At 35.0% G+C, this 17,089-nt stretch overlaps 2 protein-coding genes, 2 long non-coding RNA genes and 1 pseudogene across 4 annotated transcripts; 3 read left to right on the forward strand and 2 right to left on the reverse strand.

Annotated features, from left to right (window-relative positions):
* The first annotated feature begins 436 nt into the window (after positions 1–436).
* LOC125201578 lies at positions 437–1,697 on the forward strand. Its single transcript, XM_048099751.1, has 2 exons — positions 437–611; positions 1,078–1,697. The coding sequence occupies exons 1-2, from the start codon at positions 578–580 to the stop codon at positions 1,512–1,514; spliced, it is 471 nt and encodes a 156-aa protein (XP_047955708.1). The 5' UTR covers positions 437–577; the 3' UTR covers positions 1,515–1,697.
* A 1,007-nt stretch (positions 1,698–2,704) lies between these two features.
* Positions 2,705–3,211, reverse strand: LOC125195015 (pectinesterase inhibitor-like). The gene has a single exon (XM_048093222.1). It carries the CDS (start codon positions 3,209–3,211, stop codon positions 2,705–2,707), a length of 507 nt encoding a protein of 168 aa, XP_047949179.1.
* A 2,843-nt stretch (positions 3,212–6,054) lies between these two features.
* LOC125195023 lies at positions 6,055–10,149 on the forward strand (annotated as a pseudogene).
* LOC125202015 lies at positions 6,801–7,417 on the reverse strand. The gene is made up of 2 exons (XR_007173020.1): positions 7,325–7,417; positions 6,801–7,225 (listed from the first exon to the last, which is right to left on the reverse strand). It is a non-coding gene; the product is annotated as an uncharacterized LOC125202015 (long non-coding RNA).
* Positions 7,391–9,688, forward strand: LOC125202014. Its single transcript, XR_007173019.1, has 4 exons — positions 7,391–7,468; positions 8,874–8,934; positions 9,054–9,334; positions 9,477–9,688. It is a non-coding gene; the product is annotated as an uncharacterized LOC125202014 (long non-coding RNA).
* Positions 10,150–17,089: the final 6,940 nt, after the last annotated feature.

Here is a 17,089-nt window from a genome sequence, read left to right on the forward strand (position 1 = left end):
ATAAATCCAAAACCTACTAACCGAAACCGAACCTTAACCTCATTTTTCGGTTTTTGGTTAACCGGGAACCGAAAAAATAAGGTTCGGTTCTCGGTTAACCAAGAACCGAGAACAGTTTCCCCACCCCTAACTGCGGACATGACACGGATTTTAATGTGAAATTGATAAAGTGAAAGAGATGAACAAAGAAAAAGTGATTGAAGTATTTTGAGTGAAGAATAAGACTCACCTTACAAGAACAATAAAGTAAAGACAAGTTAAAAATAGAAAAAAGCTATTTTTGTGGGATGGATTAGTATGAATTAAAAAAACTATTTTTGTGGGAGGTAGTATATAATTTTAAGAGATAAATAAAAATAAAATAATTTTAGTAGGAGTACATTTATAGGATGAATAATGTGGGCCATTTTTTAAATGAACTTAGTGGATTGATCTGAATTTTACAAAATTTTGTCATTTTCCATTAATTTACCCAAGAAATAAATAAGTATCCGTGTTCTAAACTACCGCAGAAATTGGAGTTGAGAAAGAAATCAAGAATTCAGATACCTAATTTTTCTCCTCAAATCGTCATCAAATGCCTCTGAAACGATTTCAAAAGCCCGACGCAGGTAGATGATCTTCACAGAACCACTCACTCTATTTGGCTATTTAAGCTTATGATTTTGAATCTTTCCTGTAACCTTTTGTTGTTTCATCTGCTTTTTCATAAAATTCCTTCTTGGGTGTTTAACCCGGTTGAGGTATTCGCCAAAATGTGGCAATATGCCCCCCATCCGTTCGACGAAATGCCTCACTCAGATTCTGTATAAAATGGATACTATTGCGTTTTCTTTATTTATGACCTCAATTTTAGTTACAAAGCTGTTTATTTTAGTCTGGCATAAAAATTCAGGAACACAAAACATCAATAACCTTTCAAAAACGCCAAATTGAGATCATAAATGGCTACTAATCCCTTTATCTTGTGATGTACTATCAACATATGATTCTATTCGTACAAACTATGAACCCATTTCTTGATTCTTGAAACATTCACAAAGTGGTAATCCAAGGTTTCTGCCCATTTTTTTGCAGCGTCCCAAGTAGAGAAATACCTGAAAAAAATCGGGCTAGGAAAGGAAGACCATCATTTCTGGAAGCAAGTAGGCAAAGCTCTAATAAGCACTTATGCTCTGTTTGGAGCAGTGTGGTTTCTGAACGAGACGTCGCCGTTTGGGTGGTGGACGCTGAAGCCGATGCCAAAGGAGGAGAAGGAGCTGGCTCACCTGTACGAGCGCCGCGAGTTCCCTTACCCAGGCGATGCAGAGGCGATGGAGGAGTTCGTTGCCAAGGGAGGGATGATCGGGACCACCATCGGCCCAAAAGGGATCGTCGAAACGGATAAAGATTCGTACAATTTTCAGAAGGATTTGCAGGACAAGAAGCTGGATCAAGAGGCTATGAAGCTGTGGATGAGGATGAGAAATGAGGTTCTGTCTGAGCTGCAACAGAAAGGATTTGATGTTGAATGAATGCAGCTGGTTTTGGAGCTTTTTTCTATTTGAAATTGTGATGCTTATGTTATTATGTAAGAGATCATTTTCCAACTACAAATAAATAACCAACCATTTGCTGGTTTGGTTGCTGGAGCCACATATATATGGCTGAAAGGGTTGTAAGTTCAATTTTATTATCACTCATCGACTTTTGGATTCCTTGATTACAAATCTACAGTTACTAATATTTTACCATGGGTAAAAAATCATACTCTCCCTCTCTGTTCCTTATTTATTGAGGCGTTTCTTTCGGCTCGAAAATTAAGAATAGTGTGTTAAGTGGAAGGTGAATAAAGTAAGAGGGATGATTATTTTTTTGCCAAAAATAGAAATAACTCAATTAATTTAAAACTTTCCAAAATAGTAAAATGACTCAATTAACATGGAAGGGAGGGAGTACTCCCTTTCGTAAAATTATACTCCCTCCGTGCCACAAAGATTGTCCCACTTTGACCGGGCACGGATTTTAAGAAATGTAATGGAAAGTGAGTTGAAAAAATTAGTGGAATGTAGGTCCTACTTTTATATATTAGTTTTATAATAAAATGTGAATAAGAATGGGTTAGTGGAATATGAGATCCACTACAAAAAATAGTAAAAAGTGAAATGAGACCAACTTTGTGGGACGGACTGGAATGAAAAAATGGGACAATCTTTGTGGGACGGAGGGAGTACTACTTTTGTTATTTTTGTCCATCCCATAAAAATAAACAACTTCTATTTTTGTAATTTTTCTTCTCGTGAGTCTTATTCGTCACTAATAATATTTCAATCACGTTTTTATCTATCTCCTAATTTACTAATTATACATTAAAACACGTGTCATTCCAAAATGTGTTATTTTTATGGAATACAGGGTGTATTATTTCGCTACATTTATATTTTAAAAATATATACGTTTGTCATTAGTATCTCAAAATTTATCATAGTGTGTCATCTTGTCTTGAACTCAGAAATAAAAAAAAAAAATCAACAACAGATAACAGATAATATGATACTAAGTATTATTATTATTATTATTATTATTATTATTATTATTATTATTATTATTATTATTATTATTATTATTATGTTGTGGTTTAAACTCAAATCAAAATAACGTTGTTTATCGTTGCATACAACATGAATCAGTAATATTATTGTTATTAATTTTATGTATTTTGCCTTTACAAGGCACTAGCAATTATCAGAAGCAATTGAACAAAGGTGTCGGCCTTTCCACTTGCTTCTTTCAGCTTTGCTGGCTCATTTGCTCTAAATTCATCAGTGCAAGTACCAACATCGGTTAAAGCAGCTGAGCCTATGGATCGTAGTGTACCAGTGTCACGTCTATTTAATAGTGACTCGCACTCCTTGAGGTTCGTTACAGCGCTACTGAAATTCTCGATGCACGTGCTGATAATTTCTTTGTTGCCACTGTTCAATAGTGATTTTACCACATTTATGGAGGCTCGTGTGGCCTCTTCCGCCTTCTTGATTGCAATTGTAGCCAAGCCTCGAGCATCAGCCCCCTTGGATCGAGGATCGGATCTCAAAGTATTGGTACATAAAGTAGGATTGTTTGATTTCACGCAAAAATCGTCAATCAAATCAGCTTGACATTTATTTAACAATGCAACTGCAAGTGCCACAATCATTGTAAGAAGATGAAACATTCTTATACTGCTATTCATTGCTCTTATTTTCTCTCTTTCTTTTCAAGTTCAATTTATGTGTTTTAGTGTGAATTCAATTGATCAATTTATAATAGCGAATATTGTAGAAACCATAAATGTAATTTCCATGAAACAAACTATGTGCAGATATATGTTATATATAGAGAATGCTAAAATTAATAAGGTGTGTCATTCTGAGGCGAATAGGAAGAAGATGTAGGGAAAAGTTAATTATTGTAATTTGCAATAAAATAGTTACAATATTTAGGCCAAATCATATTTTGTATCAGCTAGAGTTATTACTTCCATAAGTTAAGACTAGGGGAAAAAGATGAAATGTGTTGAAAATGTAGAAGAAATTGGATGATGGAACCTCCGTCAATGGAGGATGAAGAAACTGTAAAAATTGGGAAAATATTTCGATAGAGAAAATAGAGAAGGAAAAGGGGAAATTCATTTATGGACTACATTTTGTAAAGTGTTCTCTACAAATTACAATAAATGCCTTTTATATAGGCTAGGAAAAAGGCTAACACTAACTAATAAAAGGAAAACTAAAATCAACTAATTACATTTGTATTTTCATTTTCAACAAAATGAAATTTTTATCGAAGAAATTGGATATTTGATCGTTTATACAATAAAATACATAAATCGATTAAACGTGTGTTAACTGATATTTCTAATCTTTCACTTATGTGTCTACAGTCTAAACCATCAAATTGTGTAATGAAAAACTTGCTCTAGCCTAATTTATGACTATATTTGTAGTAATGAGATAAAACTGAATACAACTATTTCTCAAAACCTTATCAAATAATTGTATAGTGTTATTAGACAAAGATAAACCACATCTCTAAATTTCATGGAGCTTTCCTTTTATCAAAGTGTAAATACTTCAATAATTTATATATAACCCCATTTTCGAATTGTGTTTGGTTTCAAATCTAATTCTCTCTGCCTCCAAAAATAAAAAGTTTTATAATGATATGGATTTCAATGATAATTGATAAAGTAAAAATAATAAAAAGAAAATTGATTAGTTGAAAATGGATCTCGTCGTCTCACTAAACAAGAAAGAAATTTGTTAAAATCAAAAGTACAGAAGACAAATAAAAAAGGGAAAGAGTTTTCATTTTTATGGGTCGGCGAGCGTACTATACAATAAATTTCATATATTTATCGCCGCATCATCAATCAATCCTGCATGGCATCATTATGTTTTATAATTATTATTTTATAATAAATCTCAATTTATTTATATAATTATATTTCTAGTGTTTTTTTAGTTTAATTAATGATACGTTTTTCTCTCATCAATTATTATCGACTGCATTTCTTGTGCAATCGTTAGATACTATCCTCTTTAGGACTCATTTGATAAAAAAGATGGGATATGAGAAGATATGTAAAATAATATAAGAAATACGGGTTTCATGCCAAGATATGCAAAGATATGATATTTTTTCGTTGTTGTTTGATTGAAAAGAAATTATCTAAATTTGTATAGTATATTATATAACTTGACAAATTGGTGGTTACATAAACATGGTTAAAGTTATAATTATGGTAAGGTTGGGTTGGGCTCTTGTCATATATTGGGTTTTGAGTTAAGCTTAACTATGATATCAAACAATTAGAAATGTCCATATATAATTCTCTATCTTGATATTACTAGCTTATCAAACATGCTCTAATAATATATTTGGTTAACATACAACTTCGTAAAACCTAGATTTTTTTTTATAAGAATGAACTATAAAAATGGTCCATGGACTATGGGTTTATCTCGCCTACAGTCCTTGGATTTTAAAAATATCGCAAGACATCCCTAGACTAAGGGTTAATCTCGAAAAAAATATATTGATATTTAAAAATTGAAATTTAAAATTTAATTTTATAAAATTAAATTTAATATTAAAATAAAGAAACAAAGTGAAGGATGACAAAAGGGAACAAGAATGATAATTTTGAAATAATATCAGATTTAGTACATAACTGAAATAATATCAGATTTAAAATGTTAAAAGTGTAAAAAGACCAAATTGCCCAAACCCCCCAACCATATCACCCAAAGGGTATTTTCGACCGAAAACAGTTAAAAATGACAATTTTCCAGATAAACCCTTAGTCCGGGTATGTCTCCAGGGACTATGTGGGAGATAAACCCATAGTCAAAAGACCATTTTTGTATTTCACTCTTTTTATAAAACCTACAATTCGTATTATAGCAAAGTTAATCATAAGTTTGTTAAACATGGATCAAGATTTTGATAAAGAAAAACATTGCATTGTAAATGATGGCTAGAATCCTTATTGTATTGTACAGATATTGAATAATTGATACACGATATTGTCCTTTGTTATTGTCCGGTGGTAGAACGGCTCATTCCCGCTTTGAATGTCGCTTCTAGTGGTATAGCTTCTTTACACGAAGGGTGATATTGTATTGAATGTCGCTTCCAGTGGTATAGCTTCTTTATTATTGCCCGGTGGTAGAACGGCTCATTCCCGCTTTAAGATTCCTATCAATGTGAATGAAGATTCGATGTGCAATATAAAACCAGGGAGTGCACTTGCTGAGCTCACTTTGAGAGCTAAACTTATTATATGGGATGAAGCTCCAATGATCCATAAACATTGTATAGAAGCCGTGGATAGGAGTTTCAGAGATATTATGTGTGGATGTAATGAGTTTAGTATGGACCAACCTTTTTGGTGGAAAAACTGTAGTTTTTTGTGGTGACTTTAGACAAATTTTACCCGTTATTCCTAATGGTACCAGGCAAGATGTTGTCAATACTACCGTTAACTCTTCTTATCTTTGGAGGAGTTGTACAGTTTTGAGGTTGACAAAAAACATGAGACTATTGAGTGTTCAATATGGTGATGAAGCCTCCAAGTTAGAGGCTCTTTCCTCTTGGGTTGCCTCTATTGGAGATGGGGTTATTGGTGGTCCAAATGATGGCGAAGTATCTATTCATCTTCCTTCTGACATTGTTTTGTCTAATTCTGGAGATCCTCTTAGAACCATTATTTCCAACATATATCCTTCGTATATGAATCCCCATGAGTTAAGTAATTCTTTGCATGGTCGTGCAATACTTGCTCCTACTTTAGAGGTAGTTGATGAAGTTAATCAATTCATGATTTCATTGGATCAGTCTCAAGGTCGAGTTTATTTGAGCTCTGATAGTATATCAAACTCTGATTTGACATCAAATGGCTTTGTTGAGATTCATACAGTTGAATTTTTGAATAATTTGAAATGTTCAGGTACTCCTAATCATGAATTGTTGCTGAAAGTTGGTACTCCAGTGATGTTGTTAAGGAACATAGACCCTTCTAATGGTTTGTGTAATGGCACCCGATTGATTATTACACGTTTAGGTGACTATGTTTGGGAGGGACAAGTATTGGCTTGTAACATCTCGGGTCTTCCCTAGCTTTTTAGTTGATCTTGAAAGGAGGTCGAATGGGTATCTGAATTTTTTTCGTTTAATCTTCATTCCTTATTAACATTCAAAGGAGTATTAGATGTTTACGATAAATCGTTTAATCTTCATTCCTTATTAACATTCAAAGGAGTATTAGATGTTTACGATAAATCGATAAGAGTCGTAATTTATGTTTAGAAATTAGCATACCACTAAAGTATTAATTGCTAAATTTTTTGATTTAAATTCAAAAAATAAAGTATAGTAAAAATAAAAGGATTTATTTCTTGTGGGCCTAATTTAAAAAGAAAGAGTCCACTGTCTCAAAACCCAAATCACTAAAATAATTTGTTCTTTGGAGCCCAAAGAGCCCATGTCAAATCTCTTTGCATAAATTGCTGATAGCTCCCCTCCACCTCTTTCTCCTTGATTACTCTCCTCCCATTCAAGCCACGTAGCATTCCTCCACCTCCTGCTTGATCCACTCCGCCACTTCCTGCTTGATTACTTTCCTTCCCCTCAAGGCACGTAGTTGTAGCTGCCTGATTACTCTCCTTCCCCTCAAGCACGTAGCTGCTTGATTACACTCCACCTCCTGCACATAATTTACAATCACTTTATGCAAAATGCAAGCAAAAACAGAGAGCCGAGAGGAAGGAAGAGAAGTAGAAGAGCTCTTGTTTCCAATACCAACCATTCACGGCAAAAATCGAGAGTTCGAAGGGGCTGCTTAATTCTCTTCCAATTAGCATCTCAAATCATAGAGACGAGTCTGCCAAGTCCAAGGAAACTACTCCTCTTAGTCTCACAATTTCACAATTCAATATCGTGTTTTGAGGTATAAAACCCTTTTGATCATGGTTATACATAGCATATCATCCACCACTCTCACACAAGTAATTCAATCAATAACAATCAACAATGAACCGAACACAACGAATTGAACACCCCTCTGTAACTGTAACTAAATGAACTACGAAAAGAACATAATTTGAGTGCGAGAACTTATCTTGCGGGGGTGTTTCGGGGCTGGTTCGGGTGTGATCGAGTTGAGTTCAGGGTTGTTTTGAATGGTTCAGGGGCTAGGTTGTTTCGAACTCAGTAGGGGCTGCTGGATACCGATTCGGGGCAGTCCGAACAGCAAGCGTATGACGGAGGGGCGTGCAGAGGAGGCATATCAGCACAGCAATGGCATTGCTCTCCCAGCGACGCCGACGGAGTTCGGGAGGCAGCAAGAGCGGCATCCGGGATAGAGAGAGAGACGGAGGGATTGATATCGCGCCACCGTGAGAGCAGCAGCTGCGGCGGCACGGTGGTGTGAGCAGCGGCGAGAGAGGAAGAGGGAGTGGGGAGGAGAAAGAGAGAGAGAAGAGAGGGAGATGGAGAGAAGAAGAGAAGAGGAGCGCCGCCGGAGGCGGTGACGGACGGTGGCGCTGAGGCGTGATGGCCGCGGCAGTAGCTGGTAGTGAGAAGTGGGAGCTTCTCTCACATCAAATTAGGATTTGGGTGTGAATGGTGAGGGAGATGAAGTGGGTGTGGGTACTCATTTGTGTGTTATTTTGCAGTTTGGATCACCTCATACCTTTCCTACATCATCCCCTACTCCACCCCTCACAAACATAAATAGTGGGCCCACCATCATATTTTATATTTGTGAGGAGTGGAGTAGGGGATGGTGTAAGAAAGGTATGAGGTGATCTTCACTGGTTATTTTGATTGGTTGGCCTAGGAAATACTAATTCATTTGACTAATTGAATGGAAAAGTTTAAATCCGGGCCCAACTCCTTTTAATAAATTTGGGGGCTGCAGTTAATATACCAAGGAGGTCCAGTTTCAAAAATTTAATTATTTGGGTTCAAAATAAAAGGAAGTCTTGGCCCAATTTTGAAATCTGAATTTATTGGGAGGGATTTAATATTAAATCTTAGCCTAAGTTTTAAATTAAGCTTTAATTAGTATTTATATATATAGTTCCTTCTAACGTGTAGCTAAGCTAAAATAATTGATCTTTGGGTTTGTTAGAGTTTTGCGGGAGTAAAATTCATAGTAAAGTATGGAGTTCCAAATTAGTCGAAGCCGGGAATAGTGAAAGGAGTATTAAATAATATATGAGTTTCAAAAGTTTTAAAGGATGAGCGAAAAATGAGAGGGCTTAATTAGGAGGCATGCATTCCTATTAAAATTTAAAAATTTCTTGAAGTCTGATTAGTATTTTATATTATATTGTATTGTCTTGAAAAAGGTTATCTCCGCAAGTTAAGGTCGGAACGAGAAAATCAAGTTAAGGAAATTAAACGAACGAGGTGAACTATTCTATCCTACATACTAATGTGGATGAAAAATATGAAAATATGAACTTATGTTTGTTGTTTATGCAAATAATGTTGTCTTGCCATAAATGATTTGTTTTATGTGTATGAAGCCTATTTGTTTGGTTGGAACGTAAGAATCGAATTCGGGTCCGAGTGAGGGTGGTGTCCCTACTCGGATTAGTGTACACAGGTGACCGTTGGAAGGTGGCCACCTTCCACGGCACAAAGATGATATAGTGGAGGCCGTTGGGAGGTGGCCACCTCCCCGGCTGGAGAAAGATGTAGGTGACCGTGGGAGAGCACCATCTCCATGGCACTTGGTGTTCAGATATGGCAGAAGTACAAAAAGAACTTAGACTGATCAGTCGAACTTTAGCTCACAAAGAATTTAGTAAGCTCGGGCCTTTTAAGAGAAAACCCTCGAGTGTTACTGTGATGGCATGACAATATTTTCATTTTATGTATGTATATTTCGGCAATGTGTTCACTGAGTATTTTTATACTCAGCCCTGCATATATTTCTAAATGTGCAGGTTGAGCAGTGACGGTGGAGAATGCTGAGCAGAGTTATGATTTTCCTTTTATTTTAAGTAGAGGCTCTCGGCGGTGCATGTCCTCATACATGTGACCGTGTTCGTTCTGCTGCGTACTAAGGTTCTAGATGACATCGACTGTTACTCTGATAATTATTTATTAAAATGTAAGATTTTTATTCAAGTTCTGGTGATTAAAAGTTGGTTTGAAACTGTTTTTCCCCATACTTCTAAGTATATATTCAGTCATTGTTTTATCCCCTTTCCGTTCCCCTCTTCTTATTTCCCACCCCTAGTCACGGTTTCTCGGCTTTGCTATCTTTAGCAAAGTGCGGTCGTGACATGACTGGTCATAATGTTGGTCTTAAGGTGTTGATTCCTCGAATGACTTTAATACCATTTGATCCATCGTTGCCATTCAAATTCCAACGACGACAATTTCCATTAACTGTGTCTTATGCAGTGACTATTAACAAAAGTCAAGGTCAATCTCTTTTACATGTTGGATTGTTTCTGAAAAAAACCCGTCTTCAGTCATAGACAACTGTATGTTGTTGTATCAAGAGTCACAAATCGTGATGGTTTGAAGATATTAGTTTGTAAAGATTATATTGATAAGAGTGCAGATTCTACCATTAATGTTGTTTACAAAGAAGTTTTTCAAAATTTATAAACTCCCGGTTGTTGTTGTTACTATTGTACTTTCTATTTTTCTATTTTTGTGATTTTTGTTGTGGAAACTTATGATCTATTTATTTAGTTAAAATGTTAACTACTATTTTGTAATTCTGATTTTATTATATTGTAATTGTGTAAGATTAGCCCTCAATGAAAATTTAGTTGCACATTTCCTTATATACATTTTAATCAACGGATTTATATTCGACATTCTTAAATATAAATATCGTTATCTCTTCATTCTACTTTGTCTTACTTTTTCACTCAATTTTACAAATCATTTTTTTTATAAATTATGTGTCTATTACTAAATAGTTTACTTCGTGGACAGAGATTGATATTTTTCTCCATATTGTATTTATATTTATTTTAAATTTTAAATTACTTACCAATTGTCTTCATTATTGAAAATCATATGACCCGTGCATAGCACGGGTGTTAACACTAGTTCGTATTATAGCAAAGTTAATCATAAGTTTGTTAAACATGGATCAAGACTTTGATAAAGAAAAACATTGCATTGTAAATGATGGCTAGAATCTTTATTGTATTGTACAGATGTTGAATAATTGATACACGATATTGTCCATCCTTATATTGACGATAGCATACCTTTTACAATGCAAATAATAATCTCACTAAAATAACACATGGAGTATCTTATAAGGTAAACTATTCTTCTACATCTTTTGTGATATATGGTATAATTTTCTTCCTTTATTAACACTCCCTCTCAAGTTGATTAATGTGATTTCCGATGTTTAACTTGCTAAGAACACTCGGGACAGATTAGCCAAAATCATAATCCAAATAGCTCGTATTTGAATAGCCCAACAACTACAACGGATTAGCCAAAATCCAAGTAAATTGGCTCCATTTACATCCCTCAAATCCATGATTCTCGCATGTATTCAAAAAATTAACATAACTAAAAATAATTTGATTGAAAATAATACCTATACTATTTATTAATTTAAGATATCATGTTACATTACTGAGTAGAGATATCAATTGGATCAGTCCAGCGGATTTTAGACTAACTTTAATCGAATGCGAGCTGATCGGACTAGAATTATATCGGGTTAAAAATGATATGGATCCTTATTGATTGTGATCCATTAACCCAAGATTTATACTCTTTGATGATGTTTGATCTTCAATTGGGACACAAAAACACAAAAACAATAAAGGATAGGGTGGATCTAGCCTTCAAAAACTAGACCTAAAAGGATTTGATGGAAGATAAGAGATGAAGAAAAGTGAATTTGATATTAGCTAAATCCATTGATGTAGAAACACTCTAAGCAATCTTCTGCTGGGGTTTGGTGCCCCTTGCACAGCGGAAGACTTTGTACAAAACAAATAAATCAGATACGGATCTATTTGACCGATTATGCGATTAATCAATTCACATGTTAAACAGATAGTTGCATGCTAGAACGCAAATAATTCCTGCTCACAAAAAGTAAATCATAAAACATGAATTCTACGGTTTAGAGTTACCGATTTGATTCTCCAAAGAATCGTCGATTGCTCGAGCTTCTCCATGTGATGATTGAAGGGTCGGGTTTTTGCACGTGTGTCGTGTGCACGTGTCCCTCCTTTCAACAAGATTTATAATTTTCCCACTAATGCAACATATATTACTAAGTATAAGCGGCAAGAGCGGGGTCGAACCACAGGAACTATGGACCTACTCGAGATCGTTTCTATGACACAAGCGGAAAAGGGGTCGGCTGCTGCCACGCATTCATTGAGTGGGTTAAAACTCTAATCTACTTGACCTGGCGGAATTAAACTGGACTCTATTTACCTGACCTAGGAGACGGGAGAAGTACGGAAGGAAAATAAAACACGAAAATATTTTTCATCATTTTAATAAATCATGAAAGCAACTAAAGAAAACAATTGAAACTTACTAACCAAGCTAAAGGCTTTCCTAAAATAGGCAGACAAAGTGTAAAAGTAAAGTGGGGACCATTTTTCTCAAACTAGTTGGGCTGACAGAAAAGCTGGAAAACCAAAAAGCAAAAGCAAAAAGCAGATCTGATTCTCTAACTAACTCCTACTTCATCTTCTCCAAACAACCAAGTAAAAACAGAGCATAGAACAGAGCTTCAACACCATTGACGAAATAAAACAGAGCATGCTTCAAAACGAGACGTAAACACGAAATTCAAGCTAGAACTACCAGATCTACGCTACTGGGTCAAGCAGAAAACGAAATGAACACAGATTACCTTGCATGCATCACCTAAACTATCGGATCTCAGAAATCGAGCACGTGAACAACTAAATCTCAACCTCTAAACTACTGGAAATCATGTAAACAACATGGATCTAAACATCTAAGCTATCAATTGCAAAAAGCATCCAAGAAACATAAGTAAATAGCATCAATAACATGAAAATAAACACCAAATCTTCATAAAACCGAAAATAAGTCGAGATCCAAAGGTGAAGTCGTCAATTCCTCCGATGAAACTACATATTTAAGCCAAGAAAGCAACAAACTATCGAACTAAACTAAGAGAGCGGTGGCGTTAAGCACCTACGAGAGCTTCCTACCTAAACTACGATAGCGTTAAGCGCTACCTCTTCATTGTGGAAAGCTTCTATTTATAGAGTGGCTTTAACTTCAACCCTAAGGCAACTTCTTGTCGGTATTTGACCATTTTACCCTTGCAATAATTGAGGATCTTCATGTCAGCACGCCATTCTGTCTCCTTGACCAGGTAGATGACTTTTTCTGTGCTTCACCTCCATTACGCCTCCTTTCGTCAACTTCCTGATTCTCCTAGGTTCGAGCGACGACTTCTGGTATTTTACTTCAAAATCAGCTATTTTGCATCTGCCAGGTCAATTTACACAAACTCCCGGATCCAGCAGATTTCTGCACACTTAAGCTCAAAATTTGTGCATTATCTCCCCCAAAAGCATATAATTTTAACCCAAAACCAATGCATGAAACGAGCCTTATCAATGATCTTCAATGCTAGACCACGGAGCTTCTGACTGGTTCCCGAACTGTATCTCGATATCATGGTGGGCTAATCTTATCAAAATACTAGGACTCGTATAAAAAGAAGATAGAAATTCCTCACGGAGGAGAGCTGAAGAATTTTCGAGCTCCTCTACTAATTAGAGAGGGGGACGAAAATTTCATCTACTAATAATTGTGATTATGTCTCTCCTTTATTCTCCTATTTATATTAAGTTCATATTGGGCTCAGTCAGGGATCTATGGAAGGTTTTGGATATGGGCTCCTCCAATTAGCTTTTTACTAATTAAATTGAACCCCAATTTTATATAAGCTTTTAATTGAAATATTACAAGCAGCCACTACAGAAGTAATATTGCACTCCCCATCCAAATCCGAAATTACAAGTAATCCGGGTTTACGTTATTTATATTATTTATTTCTCGTGCTTAAGATATAAATGTCCATTAATTAATTAATGTCTGCTATGACCTTAATTAATTAACATCTTATTAATTCCAAGAGTGGACTTAGCAAGAAACACTTATTTATTATTCATAGAGTGATAAAACTTCAACTGGCCGATTATCCGAATAATAAAACCTTGTTCGAGCTCCTCTTGAGGACATTATCAAACGAGACTCACCTCGCGCACGATTCAACATAATAGCAATCCTAGCACCGCTAGATATTAATCACCACTACCCAATATATCAGGATTATTGGGTTGCGAAAAACCCGCACCATTTGATAAGTCAAAGTAGTGCATAATCAATACCGTATGCTCAATGCTAACGTATGTAGATTAAGAAATAGTTATTTAGCAAGACCTAGTCTTTCAGTAGATAGCATAAAGACACGTCTTGCTGTTAGATCCATTCAGTGCTATACCACACCAACGTCATCTTATTTCAGGTAAGGCTTAGAAATAATCGGACTGGCATTGCAACCTTTCACGATAGGTAGTCTAAGCCTATCTGGGTTGTGAAATTCTTCTTTTTCTTTTGCAAAGCATTGCATAGAACCGACTGTGTTACCTTAAAGTGGACGTCGTCCACAACCAGTTTACTAAGCAAAAGACTTAGACTTTGTTTGCTTCTTATATATTTAAATGTTTATAAAACATCTTATAAATGCACAAACAAACACAATGTAATAATATACTGATTCTATTTGTGCGAAACTGCTCGAAATAATACTGAATCGGGTTAAAAGTGGATTATAGAGTTTTACGTATACAAGCAAGATTCTATTCGAGCGAAACTTGCTCGAAACATGCTTTTCAGTATACCAAACCTAACATCTTCAACATGCTAGATTCAACTAATGGTTCCATTACTCAAAGGAATTCACAAGACATTTGATGCATACCTTTACTTGATCATACTTGATTGGATCAATTGATGATCAAGCAACCTAAAATTTAGGAATTAGATAAAAACCCTTATCAACAGGAACAAATCTCTCAAGCATCTATTTTCATCAACATCTATTTTCATCAACAAATCTCTCAAGCATCTATTTATAGTCTAGGCCAAAAATTCAAGAAAAGGCCCACAAAATCTAACCTCTGCGCGAGCCACCCGCCCGGGTGGCTTAGCCGTCCAAGAACTACCCGCCCAGGTGGACGTCGTTGCCTCAACTGTGCCTTCGGGTGGCCACCCGCCTGGGTAGCCTAGCCGCCCAAGAGCCACCCGCTCGGGTGGACTCTGCTGCCTCCGTTGGGCCTTCGGGAGGCCACCCAGCCGGGTGGATTTTGTCCGCCAAATCCACCCACCCGGGTGGCACTTTTCTGCAACGCGCGGCTTCCGTAAAATGGGCATATCTCCCTCATCTGGACTCCGATTGGGGTGTGAAATGTATCCACGCAAAGCTCTTTCAAAGATGAAGACAATGGTTGCAGTTTCAGAGTTTTCGGACATCATCTCGATAGGACGAATACTGATTGAAGACAGCTGCCGGTACAAGCTTTGATGCACGGCTTCCATGATCGTATCAAAAAATTTACAAGCCTAACCTAAACGTTCAGGTTTCAGATTAGTGAAGCTGACTAATCGGGCTATAAAATATTGATTAAAATTACCTTATCTATTTATTAATTTTAAATATATATCTCATAGAGAGTATAATACATACACGTTTACACATTAACAAAACCAATATTGGAAATAAAAATATATAGCGAGAATAAAAAATAAAAAATGATGATACAAGGTAGATATAAGAAAAGGGGAGTGTTATATTGCTAACTCAATACCTAATTGCTAACTACAACTAAATAATAGCCACTAGATATTCAAATTAAGGGCCTAGATCATCAACCAAAAAATATCAATACGATCAACAAAAAACGTCAATAAAGCCATATGATTAATTCCATAAAATATCAATATGAGTATTAATGTCAATTAACTACATGTTTAGTTATAACTAACTTTTAAAAGAAATCCCAAAACTTTAAATTCATATAACATATATCAAATTAAAGATAATTTTATAAGGATTCCAACGATATCATATATGCATATGTTCCGACGTCAAAATTTGAAAAAAAATTCAAAAAATTTTCAATTTTTTCGTAAAGCAGAAATGTCAACATACTATATAAAATATGTCAATATAATACATGTAGAATGTCAATATAAGCAATGGGTTAACATTCTTAAAGCATCGTGTTGACATTCTCAAAGCATTGTGTTGATATTTCCGACACACTATATTGACATTTTCATCTAAAATCCTAATTTGGCGTTTTTTTTAATCTTTTTTTATTTTATTAATAAAAACGAAAATTACATGTGGAAAATTGTAGACCACACGTTTTCTAAAATCCTATGGCCTTAAATTAGTTGTAGTTAGCAATTAAATGATGAGTTATCAATTGATCACTCCCCTATAAGAAAAAATATAAAATTTGAAAGAAAACGAAGAAATATTGTAACCAGTTATTTATATAGAAAATTTGTACATTTATCTTTTTTTCTTTTTAGTCTGGTACATTTGTAAACTTTAATCCATCTTTTAATCCCTCCGTTCCATAATAGTGGATGTGTTTCTTTTCGACACACAATTTCAGAAAAATTGTGTTAAGTGAGTTAAGTAAAAAAATACTACTCATAAATTAGGAAATGAAAAAGATAGAGAGATGAAAAGAGAATAAAACAAGAGAGAGTAAACTAAGTGGGAAGAAATATGTTGACTTTTACTAAAACTAGTATCATTCCCGTGCTTTGCATGATCCATTTTATTTTCCTCAACTTATTTTACACAATGAATAATTTTATGAAATGATAAACAATAGCATCATACGAAATCTAATGTAATAAAAATTCATTATATGAATATATAAAACCAAATAAAAATATACTCCCTCCGTCCCAAGATAAGCGACTCACATTCCTTTTTGGGACGTCCCAAGATAAGCAAGCCATTTTCTTTTTTGGTATTCTCTCTCTTACTTTTCTCCCTACTTTATTAACTCTCTTACTTTATTCACTTTCCACTTTACTAACAAAACCCCATTTCCTTAAATCACGTGCCGAAAAATTTGTGCTCACTTATTAGTAAATTCAGTAAAAATTCTCAATAAATAATATAACCAACGAATTAGAATTAATAAAAAAAAATTATTCCTAATTAAGAATTAATCCGTCTCCATCTCCCAACATTTTTTATCTGCTTGTCTCTATCTCCAATAAACTCACCTTTTCCAGTCATAATCTCCAGCACTGCATCGCCCCTTGCCGGTGTCATCTTTTCCAATCAGATTGCATCCATCTATATAAGAACTTTACACAAAAAACAATAATAGTATAAATAAATACATATATTAAATTCGATGCTAAAGTAGAAAATTATTTGATGGGAACACAAACTTATGCCACAATAGCAATGTATAAATATATATTGAAAGCAAAAACAATATCGTTGAAAATTTAGAAGAATACCTAAAAC

The sequence above is a fragment of the Salvia hispanica genome, chromosome 1 (assembly GCF_023119035.1).
Source record: "Salvia hispanica cultivar TCC Black 2014 chromosome 1, UniMelb_Shisp_WGS_1.0, whole genome shotgun sequence".
NCBI classification, from domain to species: Eukaryota; Viridiplantae; Streptophyta; class Magnoliopsida; order Lamiales; family Lamiaceae; genus Salvia; species Salvia hispanica.

Bases quoted from the DNA above. Each gene is read 5' to 3' on its own strand.
- LOC125201578 (XM_048099751.1), top strand. From the start codon at position 578: ATGCCTCTGAAACGATTTCAAAAGCCCGACGCAG. The intron at 612-1,077 runs GTAGATGATCTT...ATTTTTTTGCAG, and splicing joins ATTTCAAAAGCCCGACGCAG to CGTCCCAAGTAGAGAAATAC.
- LOC125195015 (XM_048093222.1), bottom strand. From the start codon at position 3,211: ATGAATAGCAGTATAAGAATGTTTCATCTTCTTACAATGATTGTGGCA.